The sequence below is a fragment of the Thamnophis elegans genome, chromosome 5 (genome assembly GCF_009769535.1).
Source record: "Thamnophis elegans isolate rThaEle1 chromosome 5, rThaEle1.pri, whole genome shotgun sequence".
NCBI classification, from domain to species: Eukaryota; Metazoa; Chordata; class Lepidosauria; order Squamata; family Colubridae; genus Thamnophis; species Thamnophis elegans.
The window spans coordinates 11430134-11448228 of NC_045545.1; the positions used below are offsets into that span (position 1 = coordinate 11430134).

The 18095-nt window shown below is 45.0% G+C and overlaps 1 protein-coding gene across 1 annotated transcript in view; it reads left to right on the forward strand.

Moving 5' to 3' along the window:
• The first annotated feature begins 3241 nt into the window (after positions 1-3241).
• The window catches only part of PLPPR4 (phospholipid phosphatase related 4), a 52066-nt gene continuing 37212 nt past the window's right edge, over positions 3242-18095 (forward strand). Inside the window, 1 exon segment of the mRNA XM_032218998.1 lies at positions 3242-3337. Within this exon segment, the coding sequence (XP_032074889.1) occupies positions 3242-3337 (96 nt within the window).

Here is an 18095-nt window from a genome sequence, read left to right on the forward strand (position 1 = left end):
GCTGGTCCAATGTGCATGCATGCCTCACCAGCTAACTGGCGCGCATGTGCACACCGGAACCCAGAAGAGCAGCTGGCTACTGCAGGCATGTGCACCGTCAGCTGCTCTCTTCTGGCTTCTGGCATGCGTGCTCCAGTTTTGGTGCTCGGTGCCAAGAAGGTTAACCATCACTGGTTACTGCTTGCCCTTTCAGTGTTGGTGGGAGAGGCCTTTGAGGTTCCTTGGTTGGGCTCTTTGCGATCGATTTCTTTGGCAGTTTCTTGATTGGAGTATTAATTACTTGTCAGTTGGTTTAGTATTAAATCCTGGAGTTATAATCTATGCTTTTCCGGGTGCTGATTGCTGGTGGAGAGGTGCTTGGGTCTTTTTGTTCCCCTTTTGGCTGGCTGACTGTTTCTTTTGCATAGTCTATGGCAGTGTTTTTCAACCACTGTGCCGTGGCACACTAGTGTGCCGTGACATAGTGTAAGGTGTGCCGTGGGAAAAACACTTTATATATAGTCAATATAGGCACAGAGTTAAATTTTTTTAACATTTTCTAATGGTGGTGTGCCTCGTGATTTTTTTCATGAAAAAAGTGTGCCTTTGCACAAAAAAGGTTGAAAAACACTGGTCTATGGATCAGTGGTGGGATTCAGCCAGTTCGCACCGATTCGGGAGAACCGGTTGGTAACTTTCTAAGTAGTTCAGAGAACCGATTGTTGGAAGAAATCTCCTTTTGTTTTTTTCCACTTTACAGGACTAATCCTGTAAGGAAGGCAGGAAGGAAACTTTTCAGGTGTTGTTTCTAGCCTAATTTTTATTGACCTGCTTACAGAAACTGCCTCTCCAGTTAACCCTTATTACATTGTCACAGCTAAGGTGAAGCGCCCATCGACCAAAGTAATGTTGAGTTGGCCATGCCCACACGGTCACATGCCCACTAAACCCCGCCTACCCACCTGGTCATTAGGTCAGAGAACCTGTTGTTAAATTATTTGAAACCCACCACTGCTATGGATGTTAAGGTCTATGTATCTATTGGCTAATTTGTCAAAAGTGCCAGGTTTCTAAATTAGAAACCAAATTCTCCTCAGAGCGACCAGGAGGGAAAGTGACCATTAATGACCCAAAACTATCCCGAGAGCAGGTCCTTTCAATAGCCCAAAGTTACACATCATCTCTTCAACCAGTGGTCTCCAACCTTGGCAACTTTAAGACCTGTGGACTTCAACTCCCAGAGTTCCTCAGACAGCAAAGCTGCATGAGGAACTCTGGGAGTTGAAGTCCACAGGTCTTAAAGTTGCCAAGGTTGGAGACCACTGACCTCAACAACTAACCCCTCCCCCCACTGCTAAGCTAAGCTGGCTGAGGAATCCTGGGAGTTGAAGTCCACAGGTCTTAAAGTTGCCAAGGTTGGAGACCACTGTCCTCAACAACCAACCCCCAACCCCCCCTGCTAAGCAAAGCTGGGTGAGGAACTCTGGGAGTTGAAGTCCACAGGTCTTAAAGTTGCCAAGGTTGGAGACCACTGACCTCAACAACCAACCCCCCCCCCACTGCTAAGCAAAGCTGGCTGAGGAATTCTGGGAGTTGAAGTCCACAGGTCTTAAAGTTGCCAAGGTTGGAGACCACTGTCCTCAACAACCAACCCCCCCCCCCCTGCTAAGCAAAGCTGGCTGAGGAATTCTGGGAGTTGAAGTCCACAGGTCTTAAAGTTGCCAAGGTTGGAGACCACTGTCCTCAACAACCAACCCCCCCCCACCCTGCTAGGAAAAGCTGGCTGAGGAATTCTGGGAGTTGAAGTCCACAGGTCTTAAAGTTGCCAAGGTTGGAGACTACTGTCTTCAACAACCAACCCCCAACCCCCCCTGCTAAGCAAAGCTGGCTGAGGAATTCTGGGAGTTGAAGTCCACAGGTCTTAAAGTTGCCAAGGTTGGAGACTACTGTCTTCAACAACCAACCCCCAACCCCCCCTGCTAAGCAAAGCTGGGTGAGGAATTCTGGGAGTTGAAGTCCACAGGTCTTAAAGTTGCCAAGGTTGGAGACCACTGTCCTCAACAATCAACCCCCCCCCCCCTGCTAAGCAAAGCTGACTAAGAAATTCTGGGAGTTGAAGTCCACACGTCTTAAAGTTGCCAAGGTTGGAGACCACTGACCTCAACAACCAACACCCCCCCCCCACTGCTAAGCAAAGCTGGCTGAGGAACTCTGGGAGTTGAAGTCCACAGGTCTTAAAAGTTGCCAAGATTGGAGACCACTGTCCTCAACAACCAACACCCCCCTCCATATATATATATATATATCAGCACAAAGGCAATATATTTATTTATTTATTTCTGGAAGGAATGAGATGTACCTCATTGGGCGAACGGGCCCCGCCATGCCCAATCAGAGGGCTGTGTCTCGAAAGGCAAACGATCGCATCTGCCAGTGATATTGCCGACATCCACGGCTCCCTTCTCCCCCCCCCCCAAAAAAACGCCACCTGTGAAAAAAAAGCTTTTCGCCACGCCCCCTTCCCCTCCCTCCCTCGCTGTGCTGATTACCCCCCTCCCCATTTCTCGCCCCCCTCCCTTCCCTGACGTTCCGTAAATCTTCACCCAATAATGCGTTCAGACGAAAGAGGGAAGGGGTTAAGGGGGCTGCATCGCTCTCCCCCCGCCCGCTTCCTCTCTTGCTCGCCAGCCTCCTCCTCTTCCCTCTCCCTCTCCCCCTACTCCTCTTCTCCTTCCCTTTCTCCTTCTTCCAGCTTTATCATCATGTAGACAGCCGGAGCCCCTTCCCCAATTTCTCATGGAGCAGGTTCCTTGACGTCAGCTCTATGAATATTGCACGAAAAAGCCGGCTTGCCAGAGCTACCACCGCGGCTCGATGTAAGCCAGGAGTCTATCCCGGCTTGGACCGCGGCGGCGGCGGCGGGCAAGAGGAGGCTCTGATCGCCGCCGCTTTGGAGAAGGAGGAGAGCCGGCGGCTGGTGGCCGAGAGCGGCAGAGGAAGCCGGCCGTGCAGCGCTGGCGGCGGCGGCGGCGGCGGCGAGCAAGGGGGCTTGTTGCTGCTGCTGCCGCCGAGAGAGGAAGAAGTGCTGGGCTGCGCGCTCCTTCCCCGGCGAGAGGTGGCCCCGGGGGAATGTGACATCACCGCGCGGGTCTGGGGCAGCCGAGCGGGGAGGCTTCCCGGCAGCGTCCCGGCCTCTCTGGCTAACGCGCTGCCGCCGCCGCCCGCGCCCGCCCCGGCTCCCCACCTCGGCCCCGTGATCAGCATGTCCGCGAAGGAGAGGCCCAAAAGCAAAGCCGCCGCCGCCTCCACCACCACCAAGGAAAGCGTCACCCTGTTGCCTTGCTTTTATTTCGTGGAGGTAAGGCTGCTGGCGCGGCTCGAGGGGAGGGGAGGGGAGGTGGGAGACTGCCGGGGGCCTCCGATCGCGCTGGGGATGCCGAAACCCCCGGCCCCAAAAGAGCAACCGTCCGTCGGAGCCCACTAGCGGGGGCTGCGCCTCGGAGGCGCACGAAGCGCGCCTTAGCGCAACCGCGGCGAGGTTGAACTGGTGGTGGTGATGGGGATGTCAAGATGGGTAGGCGCAGGTTGGAAACGGCGAGGGAGAGGGGTGTCTGTGTCTTGTCCGACGTGCCCAGCGGGCATCGTCTGAGCGATTGTCTCCAGCACCTGGTCTTGGATTCAGAGGGAAGGGAGGGGGAGACCCATCTTCCCGAAATCTCCCCGCGGAGATTTGGAAGCTTGGCCCGTCCTCGTCCACCTGCCTTGGAAACTCCACCTCCTTCATTGAGGGGGGGGGGGGGTTTGCAAACGGAAAGGGGGGGGCAGCGCGATGAGATCAGGATCACGTGCGCGGGGTATCATCCCCCAATGTGGCTGTCAGACAAAAAAAAAGTGGGGGGGTTGTGTTGTGCTTATGCCAAGCATATATGATTAACCAAAAAGAAGAAGGGAAATAAAAAAGGATGGGACGTCAAATGAATTGGAGGTGGCATAATTGAAAGTAAATGATGCAGATACATAAACAACCAGGGTTGGGGGGCCCTTTTTGACTTAGGCCTAGGATATTTGGGGATGCTTCCGATATTTGGGATGTGCTGAGAGGCTGGTTGCGCTTTCTGTAGTTGGTCAAAGCTACATGCATAGCTTCATCATAGCAAGCCAACCAAATAAGGTGTAATTTTCTAATTTATTTTGCCAAAGGTCTACTGGGACTTGCGTGTGTGCATGTGTGTGTGAGTGATACCTTATTTCTGCTGCACAAGGATTCTCTTCGGGCTCTTCCGGTGATGTAATGTACAGGCCCTTGCAGTGCAGGCAGACTAGGAATTCAGATATCCCTGTTTATTTTTTTTATTTTTTTTTTTATTTTCATCCCACATTCTTGTAAATATGTTTTTATTTCCATTTCATTTCGTACAATCACATGTATACTGTGCATAACCGGGGCATATAACATTGAACAATAAACACAGCCCTCCCTCTTGTCGACAATACCCCCCCAAAATACAAACCCAATATACCACCTTGACCCACCATACACCCTCTTTCGCCCCCCTCCAACTTTCGTTCTTCCTTCCAACATTCCCCTCTACTTCCCTACTTCCCCTCCCCCTCTATCACTCCTCTCTCCCAATACATTCCCTCCCTTCGTTCTCCTCCTCCCTCCAATCCTCTCTCCCACCCTCTCTATCCCTGTTTATTGAAAGAGCTCAGCAAGAGGTGACACATGGATTGACACATGGAAGCCACTCAACCGGTGCCTTCCTTTTCAAAGTAACTCACAGAGCAACTTAGGAAAAAGTTTCCCCGCAAGCATTGACTTATCTGCTGTCCCTGTGTGAGTCCCATCAATAGTGCAGGTTTGGGTATTCTTGCAAGAAGATATTTTCGGTGATAGTCAATAGCGGTTTCACAGAGACAAGGATTAATGGATGGAAGCTGATCAAGGAGAGATTCAACCTAGAAATAAGGTTAATTTTTCTGACAAGGAGAGCAATCAACCAATGCAACAGCTTGCCTTCTGAGATTGTGGGAGCTTCATCATTGGAGGCTTTCAAGAAGAGATTGGACTGCCATTTAGTCAGAAATGGTGTAAGGTCTCCAGCTTGGGCAGGGGGTTGGACGAAATGACCTACATGGTCCCTTCCAACTCTGTTTCTCTGTTACAGTTTGACCAATACTCTCATCAGTGACCATCAATATCTGAACCAGGGAGTGATTTGTATGTTTGTGAGTTTGAAACAAGGACCGTAGTAATAGCAGTGCTGAAAAGGAAGGATGGAGAGGTGTTGGAAAGTGATGCAAGTGAAAAGGGTGCTTTGAAAATAAATCTAAATAGCTGTGTTACTTTTTATGAATGTTCTGAAAAGTCACAAAGTCCACCCTACTTGTAAGTACAGATGTATGTTTGTCTTAGTATATCTATCTGTTCATCCATGCATCCATATAGAAATTTCATAGATTCTTGATGTTTTCAAAGGGGAAATTGAGAGGAATGTATTTCCATTCCTTCTCCTCAATCTCTCTTTGATTCCTTACAAACAAGAAATAGAAACTGAATAATGAAGAATCTTCCTGTATTCCACACTCATCCAAAGTCTGTTTTTACTTTCTTGAGAAGAACATATTTCTATATTATGACTATCATGCACTACCAAGGCTGAGGGGAACATCTGGAAACAGCTACTTGAAAGGAACTTTAAGGAAAGTTCTCTGGAAAGGTTGGTTCTTTGTGAATGTCTATGTCTGGAGCTTCAGTTTAATGGTCAGAATCTCACATTATAACTTAAAATTGCAGTGTTGAGGGATTTCGACCCTTCAGATGCATTCAGAGAGAAAAAAACACTCAAATAAGCAGAACTTAGATACACTAAGTGCAGTTCTTTCTTGGTTTTAGGATATTTTTTAAGACTTCATGCAACATGAGTGTAAAAATCAAGGTCTCTGTGTCCTGACACTTGACGGGAACTAAGTGATATGATGGACACATGGGAATTCAACAATGTGTAAAAGTGCCTATAATAGTTCTGTGTTCTCCTAAACAGCAGAACAGAAGTTCACAGCACTGGGAAGTCATTTTCTGTATTTTGCTTCTTTAGGGAAGAAAGCAGGAAAATCTGAGTTGACTTGTTTAACATTGTCTTTCAAAATAATGTCCATTGAGGGATGTGGCACTCCAGCTGAACTAAAATTTGTCTTAAATGCCTTTTGACTTCATTTAACACACATTGTAATGCACTACATTGTATACATGGAAAGCAAATATTAAATTTTCACTCTATTGCACAATATAAAGAGAAAAAGAAACACATTTGCTAGCTGTTGTTTCACAAAAGGCAACTAGCTCAACAAGGCAGCCAACTAGGAAATTTTGGAGACTGGAAAGTTGCAAAACAATTTTTTTTTTTTAAGTGTGCTGTAGCTAGCACAATGCACAATTAAGAGTGACAAGAACGCAAGAATCCTCAAAATAATGAATACAGAGAAGTCAACATTTTTTTTTGTTTATAATTTTTAATAGTAAGTTTTACAAAGGACATAAAAACTAACACAAACTAATAAATAGTAAATAAAAGAAGGGGGGAAAGGCAAAAAAAAGTGGGAAAAAAGTATGAAAAAAAAGAAGCTTCCAATTTCCTTTGTAGCAAACATATTATTAAATGTAATAAGTACAAATACAAAACTGTCTTTTACTCTAAGATTATAAAATGTTCACTTTTTCTATTATACAATTATAAGTTCCTATTTTTCCATGGTGAAAAAAAATCTGTAAGAGGTTCCAGTCAGCCATAAATGTAGATATTGTTTTTTTCTCTCTGATCAAATAAGTTAATTTAGCCATCTCTGCAAGTTCCATCATCTTCACCCACCATTCCTCCATCGCAGGCAAGTTTCGAGCGTATAATAGCCTCATTGATGTTATCATATATTAAAAAAACTAGTTCCATGACTTTTTTCTAGTTACCTATCCATTAGTCCCAACAGAAAACACTCTGGTTTCATTTGTTCTTTAACCTTGAAAACCTTCTTAGTTGATATATATGTATTTTTTGTCATTTTTGCATGATAAAATGTCCCTTCATGTTGTTCACCTTTCCAGCAAGGATTCAAAATACCTTTACACATTCTACACAATTTCTCTAGTGACAAATACCCATGATACATCATTAGAAGACAACATTTTTTCATGTAGAAACAAACCACCCCCCAACCTGCAAATCCTTCATGTTTAATACATTACGTGGATTGTTTATAATCTTTAAGGGGCTCAAATATCAGTGGGGGGGGAGCATTTTTCACAAGGACTTTTTATTTGGATTTTGGTAAACTAAATTTTGATTCCAGGCATTTATCACTCCTGGTTTTTTTTTAAAAAAAAACCTACTAGTTGTGAGGAGTCAACTAGAGTTTATTGATTTAATCAATTTATATTAGCTTCCCATCTCAACAAATGACTAAAGTTCTATACTGTTTGGAAAAATAGTCTCCATGAGTCTTTCCTTTTCACAGCCACTGTAAATTCAAAATCCTAATAAGTCATCGCCAAAGATGGAGTAAAGCTAACTTTTTCATAATGCTTTTTGATTATCTTGTTTGTAAACCACCTGGAGTCACCTAGGTTTGTAAATCACCTTAGAGGAGCAGTGTAGAAATTTGATAGACCGATAAATAAAATAAGCTACTCAATTCTGCGTTGTCCTGAACTCATGGAGAAATTCTGAATATCCTTAAAGCAAAGCAGACTTCATTCTAGAGCAGTGTTTCCCAACCTTGGCAACTTGAAGATGTCTGGACTTCAACTCCCAGAATTCCCCAGCCAGCATTCGCTGGCTGGGGAATTCTGGGAGTTGAAGTCCGGACATCTTCAAGTTGCCAAGGTTGGGAAACACTGTTCTAGAGCACTGCTGTAAATATGGTATCTGTGGAATCAATGTACCCAGGAATTCTTTCTTAGCAACCATACGTTTCATGTCCAACTGGCATTTTATTGCTTTTCTTAAGGATTACTTTGTTTTTTAGATTTCCTTAATTAAAATGAAATGGACAGTTTCCATATTGGAATTAGTCTCTAGTACCATTTTTTTAATCTCAGAAGCTTGCAACATCCTTAGAACTCTAAATGGTGCAGGGCAGTGATGGGTTTCAAAAATTGTTCGAACCTACTCTGTGGGTGTGGCCTCCTTTGTGGGAGTGGTTTGCCACCCATGTGACCGGATGGGAGTGGCTTGCCGCCCATGTGACCGGATATGAAGATGCCGACGACACTTGTCAGAACCCCCTTAAATTACCTCACACACAGCACTGGCATGCATAAGAATATGATGCAAACTTGTTTTTTAAAAGGCAACTTTGGTTTGCGTTAAAACAACTTCAACACACACAATGTTCTGATTGCACCACAAACGCAGTAGTCATCCTTACCTTTCACAGAGGCCCTGAGTTTTATAAATATGAGCATGATAGTGTAGAATAATCATATCCAAGGACCAGCGGTGGGTTTCAAAAAAGTTTGGAACCTCTTCTGTAGGTGTGGCCTGCTTTCCGGGTCCACTGGTGGAACCTCTTCTAACCGGTTCGGTAGATTTGACAAACCGGTTCTACCGAATAGGTGCTAACTGGTAGGAACCCACCTCTGGTGCAGGGTTATAACCTACAGGGATTTGCTTGGAGGTATAACCCACCAGCATTGAAGAAAAGAGACAAAGGTGTTATATTATTCCAGTGCAGGCAATTAATTTTTTCCAAGGGGCCAGATGAGAAAATTTGATTTTTGTGGAGGGCCAAACCAATCATACTGTGAAGGTGTGTAAGCAAGCATAGGCCTCACGTACTTAAACTGAAAAATAAAATAGCAATCACCTTCAAAATAAAAGCAATACAATTGTATTGCATGCGTGCCATATACTTATTTATGTTTGATTTCTAATTTCCAGTTGATCTCACACGGGCTGGACAGGGAGAGCCAAAGAGTCAGATGTCGCCCAGGGAAAAATAAGATTTGCAGGTCTGACCTAGCAGCTAGAAAAATGACAAGCAGAAATATCAGCACTTTGACATTTGATGAATGGGCATTTTGTGGTTGGTCACAGCTACTGTGACAACCGGTTTATAAATGCACAAATCCCTCCTCCCAGCCACCCACTTCAATGGTGGCCACTTTTAAAAGTGCCTATAACAGATATTCAACATTCTACATGTGTCCACCAATCCCCAAAGATATCCTATTCTTACTTTGCAACCTAATTGTGTTGCTACCACATATCCATCCCCCTCCACATGCTTCTTTCTTTGCTTGGCAGGATTCTCTAAAGGCTTTTGTACAAATCCAGAGTTGGAGGCCAGCCAGGAGAAATTCTCCATGTTGTCTCCCCTCCAAGGATCATCCGTAGTTTTATAGCCCCATTCGGATAACCTTCAATTAACAATAGAGAGAAACACCCATTTTATTTAAATTAATTTGCTTTCAAATCTTATGTCGAAGAACTGTAACAAACATACATTTTGCATATCCAGTCAGACTTTACTTGGACAATGAAGGAACCGTTTTTTAAAGATGGGAATGAAACTATTGTGAGCATAGAAAAACTTAAGAAATGTTTTGGTGTCAAGATGTAGATGCTGGGTAGCATTTCTGGCAGTGGTGGGTTCCGGATTCCGTTCCAACCGGTACGTTCCACCCTGGCATCACCCACATGAATGTGCACGGCGCGCATGCACTGTAGCTGCAAATGACATTTCTGCAAGCCTCTGCGATGCTCCAGCTGCTCGGTGGGGCGTTGCGCAGGTGCTGTACGTACCATGCGCATGTGCGGAAGCACCGAAAGCTTTAAAACACAATAAGGAGGGTTGGCGGGCCGTCCGGAGCACCAGAACGGTACCCGATGCTCCGGGCAGGCTCCGGTACGCCCATACTGGGGCATACCTCCTGCAACCCACCACTGATATCTGGATATTTGAGCTGTCTACCATGGAATATCGAAATATCTTCCTTATGTGGAAAACGTTTTGAGATCCTTCTCTGTTGTACATCTTTGGATACATGTCTTTTACTGAAAGATAGCAACAGCCTCTGCTCTCAGTCCTGCCTCTGTTTAATCATACATACTGAGGAAATCATAGAAAAAAGAAATTAATTATTTGTATCATCACTCACCTGGCAGCAAAAGTCCCCCCCCCCAAAAAAAAATGCAAGGGAAAAAGCAAGAGAGGATCGTAGCGTTAGGACAACTGGTCATAAAACACAACCTTTTAATTCTGCACAATGTTTAACCATTGTGATGGTTGCTAGAGAAGCAGAGATGTTCAATGTATTTGTGTGTCTGTGATCACCAACCTCCTAAACACTTTAATCCAAAATTCTAAAACCTATTGGGAGGTTTCATTGATCCATCCAAAATACAAACAGTCTGTGTGGGTTGCTTTCTTTTGGATAAGTCTATAATTTGGATGAATGTGAGAAGATGTTTGAATAAGTTTTCTAGAAACATACCCACCCCCAAGTTTCCTAATTGTCTGACTGTGGCTGATGTGTTCAGGAAATTAGTGGCGTTCAAATAGTATTCCCATGAATTTTGGCATTCCATAAGAATGCAAAGTCTATGATAAGTACCACTGGCTACTCTAGCATACCAGCCAGGGGTGGGTTCCTGCCAGTTCTAACCTCTTCTATAGAAGAGGTTCCACAAATCTACAGTGCCATTTAGAACCGGTTCCAGCTCCCTCCCCCTGCCCGTCCGCACATCATCAAGATGAAGAGCAAGAGGAGGAATTCTGGGAGTTGAAGTCCACAAGTCTTAAAGCTGTCAAGTTTGAACACCCCTGGGGTTTTTTCCTAAAGGGTTAGGGGTTCAAGGGTCTTGTAACTTGACAGCTTTAAGACTTGCACACTTCAATGCCAGAGGTTCTGAGCCAACGTTTTGGTTGCTAAGCAAGAGCATTGTTAAGTGAGTTTCACCTCATTTTACAAGTTGGCCACGCCCACCCAGCCACTTGGCTGGAAAGCCACTCCCACCCAGTCACATGGCTGGCCAGCCACTCCCACAAAGCAGGCCACACCTACAGAAGAGGTTCTAAAAAATGTTGAAACCCACCACTGATACCAGCAGATCATTTTCATAAGATTGAACAACAGTGTCTTCTTTTTCTTGGAGGTAAATGTGTCTATTTACTTAGAATTGACATTAGATTCTGCTCCTAGAATTTAATGGGGAGCTCACCCCCAAATTTTTTTAGGCTTTTAGAAGAGCATATTGAATAATGTTCCTTTTTTTTCAAATTCTAGTTAAGTCATGGGCCCCTGGTTGACATACTCAAAATCCTGTACTAGTAATTTTATTATATTTGGCTATAGGAAAATGATAGATTTTTTTCATCACTTCAATTCATGTTCCAGCTTTATTTATATCTGTGATGGTGAACCTATGGCACGCGTGCCAGAGGGGGCACGCAAAGCACTCTCTGTGGGCACGCATGCCGTTTCCAGCTGCACTTCTGGTTTCCGGTGCACACAGGCATAGCTGGTCTTTGCGGGTGCTGGAAAACGCCCCGAAAACGCGCCCCCCCCAAATATAGCCAAAAAGCTGGTTATTTTCAGGCAAAAACATCCCAAAAAATGGTGCAAAAAACAGGCATGTGAACGCCGGCCAATTGGTATTCGGGTTTTTGGTGCTGCAGTCCACACACATGCACACACTTTCCAGTTTGGGGACTCAGTGCTGAAAAGGTTTTCCATCACTGATCTATATCTTTTCTCCTTTCCTCTTGAACAGTAATTTTCTCCTTAAGCCAACTTAAACTCTCATTCAAATGATGCCACTTCAAAAGCTCAGTGTGACAGATTCCCCCCCCCATTTCATGTGCCACAAAAGGAAAGCACCGTGGTGGCCATTGATCAAGCCAGATGATGGTCATTGGAGTTGTCCTACAACACACAGAGAAGGGTATTTCTTGTGGCCCAGCAGGAGCTGTTGGAGCTGCCACCAGACTCCGACAGCGAGGGGCCCTATGAGTCGGCTCTGGAGGATGTGGAGGAACCTGCACAAGGTTCTGACTCCGAGCAGGGCGCAGAGAGGCTGGTTGGCCACCAGGAGGCACCTGAGCCTTGGACCAGTGAGGAGGAGACAAGGGAGAGTGAGCCGGATGCCAGTAGTGAGTTGTTCCTGGATGCCTGGCTAGTAGAAGAACTAATAGGCGTAAGGAACAGTTGCGCAGTTACAGGAGGTAATTGCACTCAGTTGGTGGTCATTAGGCTCCTCTCCAGACTATAAAAAGGCTACTTGGGCACCCCTTTTTGCAGAAGTCAACACAGGATCGAATGTCGGAGAACATTGTTAGAAGCTTGGCAGGCTGGATTGCTGCCAAGCCTTATCTGTGTTTATTGCTGCCCAAGCTTGTCTGTGCCAGTTTGCTGCCAAGGACCTGTCTGTCTGTTAATTAAATGCCATAACTTATCTTTGACTCAGAGTGTGCTTGGGTGTGGAACGAGGGGGGTCAGAACAGGTTTCAATTCTGGAATTATAAATTGTACACTCGGTTTGAGTGAAAGTGAACAGCTTCATTTATCTTGTTTAGGCCTGTGGAAACAAAGGTGTGAGCTGTAGCAAAATGTGCTATATATATTTTGTGCAAACTATAGTTCCATGAGAGATTGGTGGTTTTCTGTGACACAATAAGCGTAATAATAGTAATGCAGGTAGTCCTTGACTTACAACGTTTCATTTAGTGACTGTTCAAAGTTACAATGGCGGTGAAAAAAAGTGATGTATGACCGTTTTTCACAATCACAATCTGACAAGCAAAGTCAATGGGGAAGGCAGATTCACTTAACAACTGGGTTAAATAACAACTGAAGCAAGAAATGTTGTAAAATGGGGTAAAACTTGTTGTCATATAACACTCTTTGTGTAGGTGGGTCACCCATGGCCCAGTGCATAACAGGGCATGCGCAGCCACGCTGAACCACACAGGAAAAGACAAACTCCTAAAGAACATAACATCCTGATAGTACTCCATAACATCCTGATAGTTCATAACATAATATCCTGATAGTTCGTAACATAACATCCTGATAGTTCACTCTAGATGTGCCTTACCAATGACGCCCAGGATTTGACCATATATAGACAGAACTTCCCTGAGCAGTAGATTAGCAATTGTACTTTGACAGGCTGTCTTTAATCACATGCTGATTGCTCCTCCTGCCTTTGTCCTATCCCAATAAAAGGGGCTACCAGACTCCATTCTGGGTCGCTCCATCCCGAGAAAGCTCGTGTCCGTGTCTTTTCTCCACATTGGCCTCATGGACGAACCACGGGTACATCACATTTGCAGGTGCGCAGTCTGAGCCTTCGAGAAGCCCGAGCCCATTACTCACGATTTGGGAGGGTGCTCCATTTGCTGATGGCCGGCCCTGGTTGCGAGACTTTGACCAGTTGGGGGTGAGTGAAGGGCTGGCGACACAGGTAATCACGTCGGGGTCTCCAAATGTGAAGTAACCATCCTCTGCTACCAAATGCGATGTACCCGTGGTTTGTCCATGAGGCCAATGTGGAGAAAAGTTATATGACAACAAAAACTCACTTAAGAAATGTCTCACTTAGCAACAAAAGTTTGGGGCTCAACTTTTGCCGTAAGTCGAGTACTACCAGAAAAAAATAATTTATTTATTTTACTCAGTCTAATAATTTTCCTTTACTAGAGTTTTATCTATTGATCAGAGATTCTACTGTCTGAGAAAACTTTGAAAATCCCCAGTAGCATGTGCCTAGAGTTCTCTCTTCTTCAGTGTGTGCATTTAGTGGAATGGATTCTCTCAAGTTAAGACAAGAGACTTCTGGAATTAAGAAAGTGGAGGCGATTGGAGCTTCAGTTCTCTCTCATCCTATAAGCATCAAATTGGAACTACTTATAGGCTGGCTGTGTGTGAATTCTTGATTCAAGATGAATATCACCAACCATTAGAGGGGCAATTCATTCCACTCAACCTTATACGTAGGGGCGGGATTGAAAATTTTTAGCAACCGGTTTTCTGCCCAGTTGCGGGGTGGGTGTGGCCAGGCTTCAAAGGCTTTTCCCGAGACTCCGGGAGGGCGAAAACAGCCTCCCCCAGGCTCCAGAGGCCCTCCAGAGGCTGGAAATGGGCCAGTTTCTGGACCTCTGGGAGGCCCATTTTTTCGCCCTCCCAGAGCCTCGATGTGGACCCTGCACTTAACCTGCATGATGAATGGGCCATGTAGAGACTCCTAGGAGGGGAGAAGCGGGGTGGGAAGGGCCAGCCAGTCCTTCCGACTACCAGTTCGGCGAACCAGATGTAAAATTAGCATCCGGTACACCTGAACCAGTCCGAACCGGCTGAATCCCACCACTGTTTATATTCTATCTAGTTGTTATATGAAACATGTCTTATTCCAAGACTCACATTCATATGTAGTGGGATAGATGAAAATGGGGACTGAGAAGGAACTTGGCCGTATCTACCTTTCCAGGAGGAAGATATCAAAAAAAAAAAAAAAAAAAAAGGATGGCACGATTATTTGATCTGATGTCCTGAAATCAGCTAGACCCACTTTTAAGTGGAGTTCAACTCGGACTATAATTGAAGATTGCTAGTTTGCAAATTAGGGATTTGACCTTTATTTATAATTACTTTTGTACTGGCAGTTGAGGTGCCAAGAGATTTTCTCACCTGCTCGTACCCATTTCATCTGCTTTTGTCAGCTTTTGTGCGTGGCACAAGAGAGAAGGAAAAAAAAGAGTTATGGCAGAGGGATGGGATCTGGGGAGGAACCAAGGGAGCTGCGTCATCTCTAATTCAGCCAAGTTAAACATTCAAATAAAGTATCCAGGTTGCACAGCCTGGCGATCTGGGAATAGAAATACCTTTCTCATCTACAACTGAAGAATTAGCTCCATTGTTTCTGTTGCTATGAGTCAAGGAAAAAAAAACATTCCAAGTTTCTTGGAAGTGAGATGCTGATGAATCAAAGCAAGCATCTGAACTATATGCTTGGAAGCAAATTGGTATCTTGATTCTTCAATTTGAACATGCAGCGGTGGTAGCAGTATCACAGAAGGTAAAATGTGTGTGTGTGTGTACGTGTACATGTGTGCGTGTAATCAAATGAATTATTTCAGGAAATTATTTCAGAGCAAAGCAAGAAATCTAGAGAAACCTTTTTCCAGCAAGCCTAATACTATATACTACAGTGATGGCTAGCCTTTTTGTCGCTGTGTGCCAAAAGCATGTGCAGTTGCACATGACCATAATGCAAAGCACACATGCACACGACACCCCCACCCATGTGCACTCCACCCCCTGTGCATGCGTGTGTGATGCCCCTGCATGCCCCCGGGCCTGCACACATCCCCTTCCACCGCATGCATGTGCGACCCCCCCCATCCTCCCCTGCCCTCCCGTGCATGTGCATATGTTTTAAGTTTAAGTTTAATAACAGTTATATGCTGCCCAATCCCATAGGACTCCAGGCGGCTTACAGTACAGAATAAATCAAGAAAAAATAAAATAGAAGGAAAGAAAAGATAGATTTAAAAAACACACCATGCACTCCGTTCTAAATGGGGCTGGACCGTATTTTGGGGTCAGCAGCCCCAGGCCTGCCGGAACAGCCAGGTTTTAATGGCTTTCCGGAAGGCCGAGAGAGTGGGAAGGGTCCGGATCTCTGCGGGTAGATCATTACAGAGGGCCGGGGCAGCTACAGAGAAAGACCTCCTCCGAGTAGTCGCCAACCGGCATTGCCCCGTCGACGGTACCCGAAGGAGGCCCAGCCTGTGAGATCTTATGGGTCGTTGGGAGGTATATGGCAGGAGGCGGTCCCGCAGATATCCATAAGTACCCCTCATGCACCCTGCCTCCCCTGCACATGTGCAGCAGAGACCCGAAAACTAGCTGGCAGGAGGTCCACGTACATGCGCGGTGGAGCTTAGCTGGGGCACTGCTCGCATGCCCGCAGAGAGGGCTCTGCATGCTACCTTTGGCACACATGCCATAGGTTCACCATCACAGATATACTAGCCAGAATCCAGTTCCAGAGAGAGAAGGGAATGGACAGAACACAATTTAAACACCTTAAATTGTGTGTCAGGGGAAACACACTGCCTAGGAAATCAAACTAATCACCATCACAGTATTGCTTACAGAGTCCTATTGGCGCCCTCAAAGTTCCACTGTGCCCGAGAATTTCTAGAGTTTGAGCAACTTTCTCCCTCATCCAAATATATTAATAACTTACTTCACAAATTTTAAAGTAGGCTCCAGTGAAAGCAGGAATTCTCTGAAATTAAAATTAAGCTTTGGTGCCATCATCTTTTACATTGCAAATTTAACATCCCAAATAGTTTTAATAAATTTATCAGGAAGATATGGCCTAAGCAGTGGAGAAATTAAATAAAGCAAGCCTGAGGATGGATTGTGGCCGTAGATTACATACGTTTGATTCAGTGGTAAGTTTACTTATATTCACTACTGGTTTGCTGATCGCAAGCATGTTCTGTTCATGCGCGTGCATGCTCAATCCACTGCCCCTACGAAAACCACCTGATCGTTGGGGCTTACGCAGGCACCGCACATGCGCAATTTGCCTTTTGCCATAAAAACAGGTATAGAACGCGGTTCACCGACAAAAACGCGACGGACAAATGAGCGCCATCAAAATCGCTAATTGATTTTTGACTATAGTGCGCTGACAAATGCGCACCGACAAAATTGTGTTATCAAGAAACTATAGACAGCCCAGTGAGTGTGCTGGGCCTTTAACATGGTGGGACGCGTATATGTACATTATAACCCTAACCCTAACTCTAACCCTGAAAAAAATTCAATTTTATTGTGCTTGTCATTGCGCTTTTGTCGTCGCAATTTTATCATCGCGAATTTGTCGGCGCGATTTTGACGTCACATTTTAATCTGTGCTATTTTGTCAGCGCGCATATGTCTATTGCGCAATTGTCAGGTCACGATAGAGCGCGGGCGGGGGGCCCAAAAGAGCCACCATACCAGTTTGCTCTCAGCTGCTCCGGGGCACTACCGGTTCGGCCGAACCGGCAGCAACCCACCTCTGCTTTGATTCAAAATGTTACAGTGACAGATCCACTTATTTGGGGCAGGGGTTATTTTTAGCCCTCTGCAAAGGCTTTCCTGTGTACCAAATATATTGGCGTTATTGTTGTTCATTGAAATTAGTTTTAGACTGCCCTTCATGAATGCCAATTAATATGAACACACTTAACCATAACATAATATAATAGCTCAGTAAACCAGATGTCTTTAAAACAATGCAGTCCAAATAATTTTCCTGATTCAATTTATCATGGCAGTGATGATAATGCTGCATTGGCTGCCCATTATAAGCTTCCAGATGTAATTCAAAGTGTTGGTTATCATTTTACTGAGCCAAGGTGGTGCAGTGGTTAGGGTGCAGTACTGCAAGCCACTTCAGCTGACTGTTATCTGCAGTTCAGCGGTTCTAATCTCAACCTCACTAGGTTTTCTTCCAGGCATTAGGCCAGACCAGGGGTCTCCAAACTTGGCAACTTTATGACTTGTGGACTTCAGCTCTCAGAATTCCTCAACCAGACATGCTGCTTGGGAAATTCTGGGAGTTGACGTCCACAAGTCTTAAACGTTGCCAAGTTTGGAGATTCTGGGCAATTAGACTATGTAATGAGCCCACTTAAAATTGAAAAGACTATCCATTTGGCTTCATTTATTTTGTTTTGGATGCTGGTTGTGTTCTGGGAGTTTTGTGCTTCTAACCATTTGTAACCTAGTCAGAGGGGGGGACCAGGGTAGAAATTACATAAATAAATAACTAAATTCTCCAAACATTCTAGTAATTTATAGCTTGGTTGAATTCTTAAGAATTCTTTTAGATATCTTTACATGCACAAGTACACTGAAATCCATCCCATAATTATAGTTTCAAGAAATTTCAAGGACTAGACAGCTGTTACTCATCTGTAAGAACCTTGGAAGTGGCCTTCTGCATTCAATTAGCAGCTGAGTTCTCCACAAAAATCAACTGCGTGCCTGCAAGAAGACCCAGAAAACATAGGGCTATTAGCCCTCTACTGCTGCTGTTCCCCAGCTGCTGATCCTGGAA